General features: G+C 35.4%; 1 protein-coding gene and 1 pseudogene across 3 annotated transcripts in view; one reads left to right on the top strand and one right to left on the bottom strand.

Annotated features, from left to right (window-relative positions):
* CFAP44 (cilia and flagella associated protein 44) overlaps positions 1-15,086 on the bottom strand; it is a 117,032-nt gene that overhangs the window by 28,028 nt on the left and 73,918 nt on the right. For all 3 annotated transcript variants that reach the window (XM_024578109.3, XM_045185778.2, XM_045185779.2), the window contains 5 exons: positions 14,663-14,718; positions 14,362-14,524; positions 12,539-12,669; positions 7,495-7,691; positions 4,854-5,028 (listed from right to left, as the gene is read on the bottom strand). In XM_024578109.3, the coding sequence (XP_024433877.2) occupies positions 4,854-5,028; positions 7,495-7,691; positions 12,539-12,669; positions 14,362-14,524; positions 14,663-14,718 (722 nt within the window). The remainder of the gene's footprint in view (positions 1-4,853; positions 5,029-7,494; positions 7,692-12,538; positions 12,670-14,361; positions 14,525-14,662; positions 14,719-15,086) is intronic.
* Positions 5,521-6,005, top strand: LOC112320605 (ubiquitin-fold modifier-conjugating enzyme 1 pseudogene; annotated as a pseudogene).

Raw genomic sequence — 15,086 nt, forward strand, 5'->3', positions numbered from 1 at the left:
TAGAGTTCAAGCATTTTTTTTAAGTTGACTTATAATTTATTTTTTTACTTTATTTTCATTGTTGACACTATTACAGATGTCCCCATTTTCCCCCTTTTGCCCATCCCCACCCATACCCTGCACCCCCTGCCCCCTTCCCTCTAGCCATCACCACACTGTTGTCTTTGTCTATGGGTTACGCATATATACAAGCATGTACAATGTTTCTTGTATCTTGTACCTTTTTCAATAAATGTCTCTATTTTTCATATTACATTGCTGGATACCTTCTGGACAGACCTCATATACAAAACAAATGTAAGATTCTGAAATGTGGAAAGAAGAAGGCAGACCACAGAGAACCTTGGTACCCAAAAAAGGATATGATGGTACGTTTTCTAGATTTTATTTCTGCCTCACATATCTCAGACTTGAAGCCAAAGAAAACAGCAACTCAAGATGGGAAGGGAGTTGGGGATGGGTGAATAAGGTGAAGGGAATTAAAAGGTACAAATTTCCAGTTACAAATCAAATAAGCCACAGGATGTAAGGTATAGCATAGGGAACATGGTTAATAATAGTGTAATAACTTTGTAAAGTGATGGAAGGTTACTAGACTTGTCATGTTGATCACTTTGTAAGGTATATAAGTGTCAAATCACTATGTTGTGTGCCTGAGACTAATATAAGATTGTATCTCAACTACAATTAAAAAAAACAGCAACATAGAAACACCAATAGTTTTAGACAACAAAAACTAAACAAAATCCTGCTTTCTCTAGTTAAATAATTAAGAAAGGAGCAGAATAGCAAGACAGAAAACTTCTAGACAGTAAGTGTTCTATTCCAGCCAAACACCACAGAAAAAAACTGTGACCACACCTCCACCCATGCCAGCAAAGGCCAAATGGGGAATTTAGATTTCTACCATTACCTGGCTTTAACAAGGCAAAACAACCCCTCCACAGTTGGCTTTAGAGAAGGTGAGTCCTGAGAACCAGCACTCTTATCCCCATAGTGAGGTAATAAGCCATACCGTGTCAGTAGTGACCCCATAGGATAGCTTGAACTTCAACCGCCTGTAGCAGTAACGAGATGATCCATCCCTGCCTGCTGAGGTAGTGTTTGAGGACGTCTGTTTGAAAGTGATGACTTTCACCCCTTCCACAGTATCAGTGGAGGCCAACTGAAGAGTAAAGTGGTATTAATGAGAGCCTAATGGGATCTGGAACTCCAACTCTTGACCAGCAAGTCACCTCTTCCTTCCTCAGGTGTCAGTTGGGGAAAGTTGGGTAACCTAGGCTTCTACACTCATAATGAGATGGCATCCTCCTTATCCTGCTCAAGTGAGAGAAATCCTGCTAAAACAATACATAAATAAGATCTAGAGTCTCAAAATACCCAAAAGGTCCAGATTTTAATAAAAAATCACCTGATTCTTAGTATGAGGTCATACCAAGAATCAGGATGACCTCAACTTAAATGAGAAAATATAATTGCCAGGTGCCAATCCAAAGTTTAGAACATTAAAATGATCTAACAAGGATTTTAAGCAGCCATCATAAAGTGTTTCAGCAAATAATTAGGAAGATGCTTAAAACAAATGAGAGAAAAATCTCAGAAAGCAATGGAAGATATAAAGAAGAACCAAGAAGAAATTTATAACTGAAAAATAAAGTAACCCAAATAAAACTCAAAGGATGGGCTCAATACCAGGATGGAAGAGGGAGAGGAAAGAATCAGTGAACTTGAAGATGGAATATTACCCAATCTGAACAGCAGAAAGAAAAGACACCAGAAACAAACAAGTAAACAAACAACAGCATCAACAAGACACACAGAGCTTCAGGGATCTAATATTTGTGTCACTGGAGTCCCAGGAGGAGAAGAAAAGGAGGAAAAGACTTCAAAAGAACTATAATAAATAATGAATGACTGAAGACTTCCCCAAAGTTGGCAGGAGACACAGGCATACAGATTCAAGAAGTTCAATGGATCCAACAAAGAATAAATTTAAAGAAAACTACACCAAGACACAGCAGAGTAAAACTTCCAAAAAATAAAGACAAGGGAGAAAAAGTCTTGAAGGCAGCAAGAGAAAAACAACACCTTATGTAGGAAGGCAAACAATTTCAATGGCAGCAGACAAATCATAAGAAACCATGGAGGCCAGCAGGAAGAAGCACAATATTTTTTACATGCTGAAAATAAGAGCTGTTAACACAGAATTCTGTGTACAGTAGGAGGGGAAATCAAACCATTCTTAGATGAAGAAAAACTAACAGAATTCGTCACCAGCATACGTACCATAAAAGAATGGCTTTAAAATGTTCTCTAAATAAAAATTAAAAAATAAAAGGAAGCTAGGAACAGCAAACAGGAAGTAATTAAAATGGTAAAAGCAAAAATATTGGCAAATACATTTTACTTTTATTGTCTGCTATCTTTGATGATTAAAGGAAAACAATAACATTTCTGTGTTTTAAAATATATGTAGAGGAAATGTTTATACAATTATATTATGAACAGGGGAAATGAAGGGGCAAGTTTCTACTTCATTCAAAATGATAAAATGTCAACATTAGTACACTGTATTAAGTTGTGTATACGTAATGTAATACCTAGAGCAAATACTAAAACACCTACACAAAGCAATATACTGAAAACACTATGGACAATCATGCTGGAATTCTAAAATATTCAACTAAGTCATAGACAGCAGGAAAAAACAGAAAAACAAAAAAGATAGAGAACAAATAGAAAATGAAATATAAAATAGAGAATATAAGCTTCAAATACAATAATTACATTAAGTATAAATGACTTAAATATATCAATTAAAGAACTGAGATTGACAGAGTGAATTAAAAAACATAACCCAACTATATGCTGTCAATAATACATTAACCTCAAAAAAGCAATATAGGTGGGCTGAAGTAAACAGATGAAAACAGTCACACTCTTTGAATACTAAACACTTTCCCACTAAGATGAGGAATAGATATAGATGCCAGCTCTCTTTGTTCTATTTCAATATAGTACTGATAGTTCTAGCCAGTGCAAAAAAAAAAAAGGAAATAAGAAGTGAAGATATTAAATAAGAAGAAATAAAACTGTCCCTATTTACAGATGACATGATAGTCTACACAGAAAATCCCAAGGAATACCCCCACCCCAAAAACCCCTTTTGGTGCAGCAAGGTCACAGTACCCAAACAAACACAAAAATCAACTGTATGTCTATACTAGCAATGCACGTGAGCACACAGACACCAGAATTAGAAGCACAATACTATTTACAGTAGTCAAAAATTAAATATTTATATGTATAGCTAACAAAATATGTGTAATACTTTTATAATGAAAAACAACAAAAAAGATGAAAGAAATCAAAGATCTAAATAAATGGAGAGTCATACCATGTCCATGGATTAAAAGATTCATAATAAATATGCCAATTTTCTCCAATTTTAACACAATTCCTATCATAATTTCTGCAAGATTTTTTATAAGCACAGGCAAGATTATTCTAAAATTTATATGAAAAATCAAAGTTACTAGAATAGCTAAAATAATTTTGAAAAAGAAGAACAAAATGAGAGAAATTGGTCTATCCATTTCCAAGACCTATTACATAGCCATAGTAATCCAGATGTGTGTGTTGGGAAAGGGACACAAAAATCATTGGATCAGAAAGTGAACAGGGAAAATTGACCAACACCAATATGCCCAGATGATTTTTGATGAAAGTACAAAAGCAATTCAATGGAGGAAATAGAGGCTTTTCAACAAAAGATGATAGAGCAATTGGACATCAACAGGCAAAAAAGAAAATAATAATAAAGGCAAACATAAATCTCACACCTTATACAAAAATGAACATCAAATGCATCACAGACTTAAAAATATGGTGTAAAACTACAAAACTTTTATGAAAACAGAAGAAAATCTTTGGGACCTAGTGTTAGGCAGGATTCTTAAACTTGACACCAAAACCAAAATTCACATAAGGAAAAACTGATAAATTGCATTCAACAAAATCAAAAAGTTTTGCTTTGCAGATGACCCTGTTAAGAGAATGAAAAGACAAGCTCCAGACGAGGAGAAAATATTTGAAAACATCATATCTGACAGAGGACTAGTCTGTAGAATATTTTTTTAATCTCAAATCTCAACACTTAAATAGCTAACATCTTATTTGAACATGAGCAAAACACATGAAGTGACATTTTGCCAAAGATACATAGGTGGCAAATAAACAAATGAAAGTGCGTGCTTGTCAAATATAAGTACTTCGTACTAGATTTTTAAAGTTAATTTCAGATGGTTAGAGACCAACAGGTAACAGCTAAAACTGTAAGATGTTAGAAGAACATCAGGAGAATATTTTCTTGATGTTGGGATAAAAAGTATTTCTTAACCCTTAAAAGTCCCTCTGAGTATATCAGTAAAATGGGATTCCCGGTCCCGAAACTCTTAGATCATAGAAGTTCCACCAAGGTATCACCACCCTGAAAGATCCAGCTGACCTGTTTCCAAGATCTCCATCTCAGAATTTCTTTCACTTCTTTCTTTAAATAAAAAGTTTTTATATTTATTGACATTGTTAAAGATATTTTAGACCTGGTTGGTGTAGCTTAGTGGATTGAGCATGGGCTGCGAACCAAAGGGTCACTGGTTCAATTCCCAGTCAGGACACATGCCTGGGTTGCAGGCCAGGTCCCCAGGGGGGCCACGTGAGAGGCAACCACACATTGATGTTTCTCTCCCTCTCTTTCTCCCTCCCTTCCCCTCTCTCTAAAAAATAAATAAATAAAACCTTGAAAAAGTAAAGATATTTTAAGACTCATGTTAAAAGTTTACATAAAAACTTACAGTTCCTCCCATTGTTTTTTTCGCTGCTGAATCTTTTGCCGTGCCCTTTCAGCTTTTAATACAAGTTTCTTTGTTTTCTCAATTTGATTTTCCACCATGATTTGACTTAGGGTTCTAGGCCGAAATAGCTTCCCTTTTTCTATAACTGATTCTTCTTGCACAATAATACTCCCACCTGTACAGACAGTCAACATTTTTTTCAGTCTTTTTGAAATATCAAAATGAAATTCTCAAATAGTTTTTTCAACCTATCATTTTTTTTAAATCCAGAAAATATAATGAATCTATAAATCACAGTAGTTATTAAGCAACTAGCATGAATTCAACCCCATAATTAGTACTTCAAATATCAAAATAAAGAGATCTAAGTTATGATATTTGCTTTTAAGAACCTTATTGAAAAGTGGGAAGACAAGACATATATATTAAACTAGTAGACAGTGAGATTAAATAATGATGGACCACTGCCATATATATTGAGAAGCTGGGAAGGAGTGTTTGTGATATAAGAGCAGGGGAAGGGAAAAGCAAATGAGTCCTATTTGCGATGTAGCATTCGAGGTGACATATACCAACTGCAGTGGTCTGTGGGCAACTTAAAAACTGATCAGAAACATACAATCAAATCTATAATTTTAAAGTTCCTGGCTTTAGGCCCTTGTTCAAGATGATGGGCAAGGCTACATAGCATTCCATGTCTGAGATCCCATTGCTGAAAACTACCAGTGCACTCGAGGTCAGGAGCTGTGGGAGCAGTGACTCAACGGGAATGTCAGTCTCTTATCCGGTATGTGGAAAACAAGAATGTGGACAATGACTGGTTCAGACTACAGTCCAACAAGGACAGGACTTGGTGGTGTGGAAAATACTGGTACACACAGGATCCCCTCAAATATGAGTTTGACAATCCAAATTATCACATGTCCCACTGGTGCCCCAGAAACTGTAGCCCTTGAACTGGATGGGAAAATAGAAAAGATGTATGGGGGTGGCAAAATATGTCTGACCAGTTGCTTTAAGCCTTTGCAGACCACTAACATACCCATGAGACTAATTCAACTCGTGGCTCTGGGACTGGGTCTACAGCTGGCAGTGGAAATCTTGGATGTGATTCAGAAAGGTATGATACAGCATAAAGAGAAATGCAACTAATGAAGGATCAAGCCACTGAAGCTGGACAAAGGGCTGCTTGATACACTACACTGCTGTATTCCTGTGCATCCCTCACACTCCCTCACCCGTTGTTACTATGTAGATGCAGCAAGCACTGCTGAGAAACAACAACAAAACAGCACTGATACTGAATTTCTAAGACTACACAGGGAAGAGAGACTCTAGGGCTTTAGAAAACCAAAAGACAACTTATTTCCCTTCCCCAAGTAAAACAATGTGAGATTCTGGAGGGATAGGGGGTGACTGAAAGTGGGTACATGGTCTTTTTGGTTTCTGGAGATAACATCAATAAAATCTGCCTCCTCTGGGGGAAAAAGTTATTGGCCTTATCAGTAAGTATCTCAATTCATGTTTCAGCTACATAGAGATGTACATTAGAGATACATGAAAAAAGTTAATGAGATGGCCATGTAGCTATACCTCACTCATCATGTCATATTTCAAATATATAATAGTATGGAAAAGGAAGAGTTTAAAGTAGGCTGATGGTCATGGAAGGCTTTATTTATTTATTTTTTAATGTAATTCAACCTGGATCCCCATAAACTGGTAGAATTCAAAGGGAAGAGTGAATTGGTCACTCTAGCAGGAGCCTGGCTATGCAAGCACCAGGCATAATTAGGGAGCAGCAAACAGGACAATAGGCTAAAAATACAAGTTGAACAGTAACAAGGACACATCATTAATAGGGAAAATAATAGGGGTACATTGTGGAATAAAATACTGGGATAACGGTTTCAGAATTTATCCTAGAGGCAGAAAAGAGCTGTTAAAGATTTTTCCATGAAGAGGATAAACCAGCTTTAATGTCAACTCTGTATCCCGGGCACTAGCTCAGACCTGGCCAGGCTACAAAGCCCTTAATTTGTTCTTGACTGGGCTCTCCACGCCATTCCCTGAATGCTTGTCCTCCATCGAGGTTCTGCAGTCATCCTGTGGGCAGTTACAAGAGGCAGTTCGCAGGAATTACATGTCCTATTTTCACACCTGTATCCTCAGCTCATCATTCTTTTCAAAGCACAAGCTCCCGGAAAATAGTTTGAAATACTGTGTTCTAGCCCCACACTCTGAGGTGGAGTCAGGAATCTGGGGTGGGAAGAAATAATGCCTGGAAACTAGCATCTGGGGAAATCCTAGATTTAAGAATAAGTAGAAAACAGGAAGTTAAAAAAAAAAAGCAGCTTTGGGTACTCTTATCCTCTCAGTCACATGACCAAGGTGAGTTTTCTTTAGCGGCCTGTATCAAATAGGAAAGTTAGGGTGGAGCATTTTCTGGAGAAACTTGGCCTCTCAATCTCAACCATTCAAAGTTCTTTAGATTATATATTCCAAAGAAATAAAGGACAGGAGAAAAGAGATTGAGCTCAAGCCACCAAAAAGTATTCCAATGTTCTACCTACAAAAATACAATTTGGTTTTGAAATCTTAAAAAATGAGGATTTAAAAGCCTTCTTGTCATTTAGGTTACCTGTATCTTTCTGGCTATCCTTTCTTCCAATTCCCTCTTTTTCAAATCTCTCCAGTTTGCTTGCTCGTCTCTCTGACTGACTGGCCCGTTTGAATCGGGAGTACTTAGAGGGCTTCACAAGCCTGTAGGAGGATATCTTGTGATCACTCTGTATGGCATGAACCACGATGGTATCACTTTCCAATGAGTCACGAAACCTGTAAAAAAAAGGGTCTTCACTAATCACCATTTTAATCATTCTACATGATTTTTAAGTAATAAAATAAGACCACAATACATTGTGTTTTAAATAATATTATATTGTACTTGATCCAAAATTTAATCATGCATATACCAACAAGGTTGTGATGGAAGTCAGATAGGATTTGGTTGAAGAGCAAGTACAGCAAGTAGAAATTTCTTTCTAATATAAATATTAAACAACCCATTATTAATTAGTATAATATTACTGTTTTGGCAATGTCTAGAAAAATTTAAAATTTTTCGAGTTGACTATAGTTTAATGGTAAAAGGATCATCTCAAACTAAGAAATTGCAATCTACCCCTCTGTCTACTCATATTATATACATATTTCCCATGTTATTTACATCTCATATATTATATATTTTAAATATAAATAGAGCTGATATATGCCATATATCTCATATATATCATATTACTCTATTTGCCTCTATAAGAAACCTTAAGCTCAGAAATTTATACCACTTTCTAGTTCCCCTTTTTCATACAGCCCACAAAGATTTATCTTTTTTTTTTCTTTAATCCTCACCTAAGGACATACATGTTGATTTCAGAGATTTAGAGAGGAAGGGAGGGAGGGAGAGAGAGAAACATCAATGTGAGAGAGAAACATTGACCAGTTGCCTGTCATACACTCCCTGACTGGGGATGGAATCCTCACCCGAGGCACGTGTCCTCACTGGGAGTCAAATCTGGGCCCCTTTGGTGTATGGGATGATGCTCAAACCACTGAGACACCCAGCCAGGGTGAGATTTATCTTCTAAAAATTCTTCTTCATCAGTTGAATTGTTGCTATTTTTAGCACTTATTCATAATTATCCCATGTTTTCATTTTAGAATTTAACTTTTTATGTACATAATAATTATTCCTAGCTTGTTTGCCTCTCTCATTGTTTTTTGACTCAATCCTTTTATTTCTCCTTTTAAAATGGCTTACTATTTCTTTTTATTTTTCCCTTTTATCTCATAGCATAGTATCTTTCTCATCTCTATAAGACTTATTCCCTTTAACTTCTTGCCCATGAGAGTTTTTTCATTCATTAAATTTCAGTCTTTTCATGAGGCCCCGATAACATGAAGGAAATAAAGGATACTTTTGATCACATCAAAATTTAAAACTTCTGCAGTTAGAAAAATGTGAACAAAGTTTAAGGCAAATGGCAGAGTAGGAGAAAGTGGTTACAATGTGTATAACAAAAGGCAAATACTTACAGAAATAGAGACTATAACTAAAAATGAGGGGGGAAACAAACAGAACTCCAAGAAAAATGAAAAAAAGGAATCTAAATAGGCAATTCTAACAATAAAGATAGATGAACTATAGACCCGTGAAAACATGCTCAACTTCATCAATAATCAACATAATGTAAGTTATTCAACCAAGAGTTATTATATTTGGCCTACTAGACTGGTGAAGATGAAAACCCTGGTAATACCCAGGTTACTCAATGGTACAATTTATCCTCTGCCCAATTCCAGTCAGAGAGCTAGGTTCTTATTATTTCCCTCCATACGTTTTTTGAAGACACCAAGCTATGGAGGCTCAGGCCTGGACCAGGGTGGGAAAACAGGGAGTTAAGGAAACAGGTATTTGAGGGCAAGGAGAGTGGTGAGGAAGAGGTCCCAGCTGACATGGAGCTCAACTGGGCAAATTGGGTCCTAGAATTGTGGGCACTTGTTCTTTGCTTCTGACAGCATCTCCAGAGACACAAGGCCTCGAGGATGATGGCAACAAGTGTGTTGAATCCTGGTAACCTTACCAAAGACTGCCCGCTCCAGCGGAGCACAGAATCCATAGATTCAAAGACTGAAAAAAAGCAGGCAGGCTGGGGCAATGAGCCTCACTGGTACTAAAAATGACTTTCTTATCAACCTGATAGAATAGGAGCCCAGAGTCAAATTTAAGCTAGTTTAAATAAAATAAAAACTAGCAATATTGCCTATATACCTGAGTTTGTGAAAGATTCATATTTCCCATATATATTTACAAATATATTATAAATATTAAAGTCAAACATAGGATATACTATATTTAGAGTTCTTCCTAAGAAGAACTTCTTAATTTCATCTCTTGGTGGGTAGCACTCTAGATATAATTTGGGGATTTATATATTCTAATATTATCCAAGAATTCAAATATTTGTTACTTTGATGCTAAGTAAGAAATACCATAATTCACAGGGCAGAGTACCTGCGAGGAGACTGCTGCATAGAGAGGGAGCTCTGGAGATCTGCAAAGGGCTCCCTTCCAGCCTCAGGTGAGTCCTGAACGGCACATAAATGTGAGGAGTCTACCTGAGGCTGGGGAAAGAAACACCAGAAGGAAGCAGGTAGAACAATCCTCAGACCCCCACACAGGTTGGAATAGCTTATGTTTTCACAAGCCTTATAATACATGGGACAAACAGGTAGAGTACTCAGAAGAATTTTATCTTAGTAGCAGGAAAAATTAGCTCTGTACCAAAGGCTGCCTGATCCCACCTAACAAAGATTAAAAGCAAGCCTCAAAAAATCAAGCTGTTTTCAAATAACTTCACTAAATGTCAGAACAAAGGTCAAGAATATGTGAAAGTATGTAAAAAACATCCAGCGCCCACAATGTAAAATTCACAATTTCTGGCATACAATCAAAAAATTTTAGGCAGGCAAAATAGAAGAAAAATATGACCTAAAATAAAGAGAAAAATATCAATTAATAGAAACAGACCCAGAAATGGCACAGATGGTATAATTAGCACAAAAGGACTTTAAAGTGGTTATTATATTTTCTATATGTAAAAAGGTTTTTAAAAAAAGCATGAGCACGTTAAAGTGAGTCAAATCCTCACCTATCATACTAGGAAGTCAATAAATAATGATTAGTAATAAATTCATAGAAATATGCTATTTAGATGTATGGTTGCAACCACTAGAAGAAACATTAAGAGTGGATTCTTTTCAAGATATATCATGTTTATGGACTGAAAAACTCAATATTTTTCAATGTTTATTAATGTCTAAGTTGATCTACAGATTCAATATAATTTCAATAAAAAAATCTTAGCATGCAAAGGACCTAAACAATATTGAAGATGAAGAACAAGGCCAGGGGATTTACAATATCGGAGGTCAAGAATAATTAAGACAATGTGATACCAGCATGTATAGGTCAGCGGAGCAGAATGAAGAGTTCGGGATCAGACCCACAGATACACACTTAACTGTAGCATCACTACAATCTAGAGAAGAAAGAATAGTTTCAGCGAATGATGCTAGGTCAATTGGATATCCATGTAGAAACAAATGACACTTGATCTCTATCTCTTTACTTTTAATTTTTACAAACATTTGTTTGAGTCAAATAGAGGATACTTCTGGAAGCAAGATCTCAACAACTGAAATAAATGCTTCAGAGAATAACAGTTTGCAGTTTCTTTTATGCATTTGAGCTTAAGGAGGGATTACGTGAAAGTGGGAGAAAGTGAAGCAGGGATTAAATTACAGCACAGTTTAAGATTAAGTGCTTTCTTTTTTTTTTTTAAGTGATTTCTTGAATGTGGTCACAAATAGAAGGAGGGAGTTTCAAAGGCATGTTAACCTAGATGGAAAGAAACAATGGACAGAGCTTGCTTAAGGCAAAAATAAGGCTTTTACTAAAAAGTTATATGCCTGGGGTATGACTACCCACCATGACCCACTTACTTATGAATTTATGAGTTGATCTCTATCTTACACCACCCATTAAAATTATTCAAGGTAGATAATGGCAAAACAATAAACCTTCTAGAAGAAAACATAGAATTATTTCATAAATTGTGAATAGACAAAAATTCCTAATTATAGCATAAAAGCACTAAGAGATAGTAAAAACATTAACAAATTGAAAAAAAATGATAAATTGAACTTTTTGAAATTAAAAACTTCTGTTCAAAAACACGTTTATATCCACCAAAAAACATGCACAGGAATAGTCATAGCCCCAATACTTACAGTAGCCAAAAAATAGAAGAAACAACTCAACCATTCATCAACAGTTAAATGAATAAATTATGGTGTAACCATTTAGTAGAATAGTGCAAAGCAATGAGAAAGAATGAGCGATTGCTACCTGCAACAACGTGGCTGAACTTAGGCATGATACCGGGGGAAGAAGCCAGACACCAAAGAGTTCATATGGCGACACTTCATTCCTATGAAGTTCAGACAAAACTAATCTGTGGCGATAAACATTCATTTTTGCAGAGTAAATTTTTACTGGGATGGATCATGAGGGAACTTTCTGAAGTGCTATAAATGTCCTTAATCTGGGTATCAGATATGTGTGTTCATACATCTGTAAAAGTTCATCAAGCTGTTAAGACTTATGCATTTTACTGTATGTAAATTATATCTCAAAAAGGCATAGAAAACTAATATTCCCTGAGAAGTCAAATTGGTACATGAGAGGGACTGGACAGGAAGTTGCAGTCTTTCATTATGAGACCTTTGGTTCTATTTTATTTTTAGTGTTTTAACATTTACACGCTATTGTATTAGTTAAATAAAATAAATAAATAATTGTGAAAAACAATGTATGTATTACATAATCTGGTCAGTAAAATATCTACTTGTAAAACAAATTTCTCAGATTTAAACTAGGAAGGAGTGGTCAGAAAGCTCAGGAAGGTATCAGTAGCAGTGACAAGAGGATTCCTTGAGATTTTAAGAGTTAGTGCATATTTCAGGGGACCTCTTATCTGAATACTTTGATTAAGCCGCTTTGAACTATTTTATTCAAATATATACTGGCAAACATCTTAAATCACAAGAAATATGGATCCTACCTATTTTGTAGCTTCTTTAGGCCAAGTTCATGTTTCTCTTTTTCCCAAGCTAATTCCTTTTCCACTTGTTGAATTTTATGAACTGTTTTTCTGTTGATCTCAGCACGAATTTTAGAATCTATATCAAAATCCTGCAGATAGGTAGATTTGTTCATCAAAATGCGTACTTTTATCAGTGTACTTTATCAATCCTATTCCACACATACAGATTTTTAAGTTTTGTCCTCAATTTTAGGCACCATCATTACTCTCTCCCACATATCATAAACTCTTTCCATTCTAGAAACAAATAACATACTTTTGATCTTCCACAAAAAATGAAAAAAGTTCTCAGAAATAATTAACAATAATACAAATAAAGTCATATACTAAATGATTTTTCTCACATTAAAGATAATAAATGCGAACAATAGTTAGAGTGTACAAAGTTTTAAAAAATACTCCTTTCACAAAGTTGACATTTCCTTTAATCCTCACCCAAGGATAAGTTTATTGATTTTAGGGAGGAGAGAGAGAAATATTGCTGTGAGAGAGAAGCATCAACTGGTTGCCTCTTGTATGCACCTCAACCAGGGATCAAACCTGCAGCCTAGGCATGTGCCCTGACCAAAAATCAAATCCCAGACCTTTTGGTGTATGGGGTGATGCTCCAACCAACCAAGCCACCTGCCTAGAGCTCCCTTCACAAAGTCTTTAAAAACATATTCCATTTTCCCCAAAGCAACTACTTTACATTGCCAGCTGGGCACAGGGTAGAAGCTCCTGGCAGTTGATCATTAGCTGAACATCCCCTCCCATATGACCCTACCCAGGAAAGACAGCAAAAGTTTTGGTATCTTCTTAACATCAAGTTCTGGTTGAATATCCTTCACCAAGGGGGTTATTTTCCCCATAATTATACTTAGAGGCCTCATGTCTCTTACTTTCACTCCTGAATGTTGTCGGGGCCTTCATTCGCCCTAAATTGGAAACGGTAATTTTTCTTTCCAGAGGTGCTTGTGTTGTAAGTAATGACGTGTGCAATGTGCTCAGGCAAAGAACTTGCCTCAGTTGTTCTTTGTTTTGAATTATGTCATCCACATTCTGCAAGTGTCTGCCTTTTTCTTAGTAAAAGAGCATAAACATCTTTAAGCCAATATGAGTTAACCATTATAATTTTGCCAAAGCATTTTTATATGAAATTGCATAAGTGCCTCTAGAATTATGGGACTGGACAAACCACAGTTATAGTCAGGATGATAAATTCTGGGTTTTTATTTGATTAGGCTCTTGACAGTACTTCCATTTAGGAAGAAGTACAAAATGAAAAAAAATTACTAGCAGATAGAAAAAAAATTAATACAGAATTAGCTTAAACAATTGAGTGATCACCCCTATAGCTAAAAAAATAAACTAAGTCATCTTTCAGAAATTTTGTGGGTAAAGCAGGTACTATCTTTTCAACAGATCTGATGAATTCTAGAAATAGAACTACGGAGAATCAAATTATGTATCCAATAGTTCAATATTCAATTGCTAGATATCTTGACTACATATGATAAGAGTTGATAACCAGATTCAAACTTATATTTATATGTTATCTTGTTACCAAAAAAAGGTAAGGTAGCTAAATCCAGAAGTAAACTCTGTATTAAGGGTTCTTCTGCATCTAAACTAAGTTCTGTGACCAGTTCTACAGTAGTTCAGTTGCTGCCAACACACTGGCCAGATAAAGAGACGCTTAAAGATGATTTTAAGTGTTCCTACTTATTGGCCAAACAGTACTAGTCTCAAACCAGAAATAGCATATGTTAACGTTAAAGTCAAACTTATTTTTGACTTACTGTCCGTTTAAACTGCATATGCTTTGGTAATTCTTCATTCATTTCTAGTAATTTCTGAAATTGATTCCTCAAAGCTCTGAGTTGTTCTCTCTTCCTGGCCTTTATTTCTTCCACTTCTTTCATTAGCTTGTCATGTTCTCTTTTTTTTCTGGCATTCTCTATACTGAAAACAGAAATTTAAAAGCATAACAAATTAAGATACAGAAACAGCAAAGAGAAAATTAGCACTTAACTATTTGGTGATTCATTTAGCTTAATCAATTTCTATAAAATGTTGAGTTTGTTTTGCAAAAGCTCAGACCTGTAGGCTTTGGGATCTTCAATATCTTCTGGAATTGGCTCTGTTTCAATTCCAAACTGTAGGTAGAAGAATAAAAAGTTAGCCCTTTTAAATTTCATATTGCCCTTAAAATATCTAATCATAAGTAAATTGAGGGTTTCCCCCCTGCCATTTTCTAGCAACTGCAGGCCTGAAAAATATTTTCGCAAAAAATAAACTAGGGAAAATATTGCAGTTGACTAAACTTATTTTTTCTTCATTTAAAGGGGTAGGTAAAGTCTTGAAACTTAATCATTAGTATGCAAAAATGTTAATATCACCATATTGACCCTTCAAAATATGAATTATTAATATTTTTGTATTATTCATAAAAATACACACAAAATTTTTCTCAGTTATTTTAAAATACAGGTTTTTAAAACATGCATATCCTTTTTATACATAC

This window comes from Desmodus rotundus, chromosome 2, assembly GCF_022682495.2.
Source record: "Desmodus rotundus isolate HL8 chromosome 2, HLdesRot8A.1, whole genome shotgun sequence".
Lineage (NCBI taxonomy): Eukaryota > Metazoa > Chordata > Mammalia > Chiroptera > Phyllostomidae > Desmodus > Desmodus rotundus.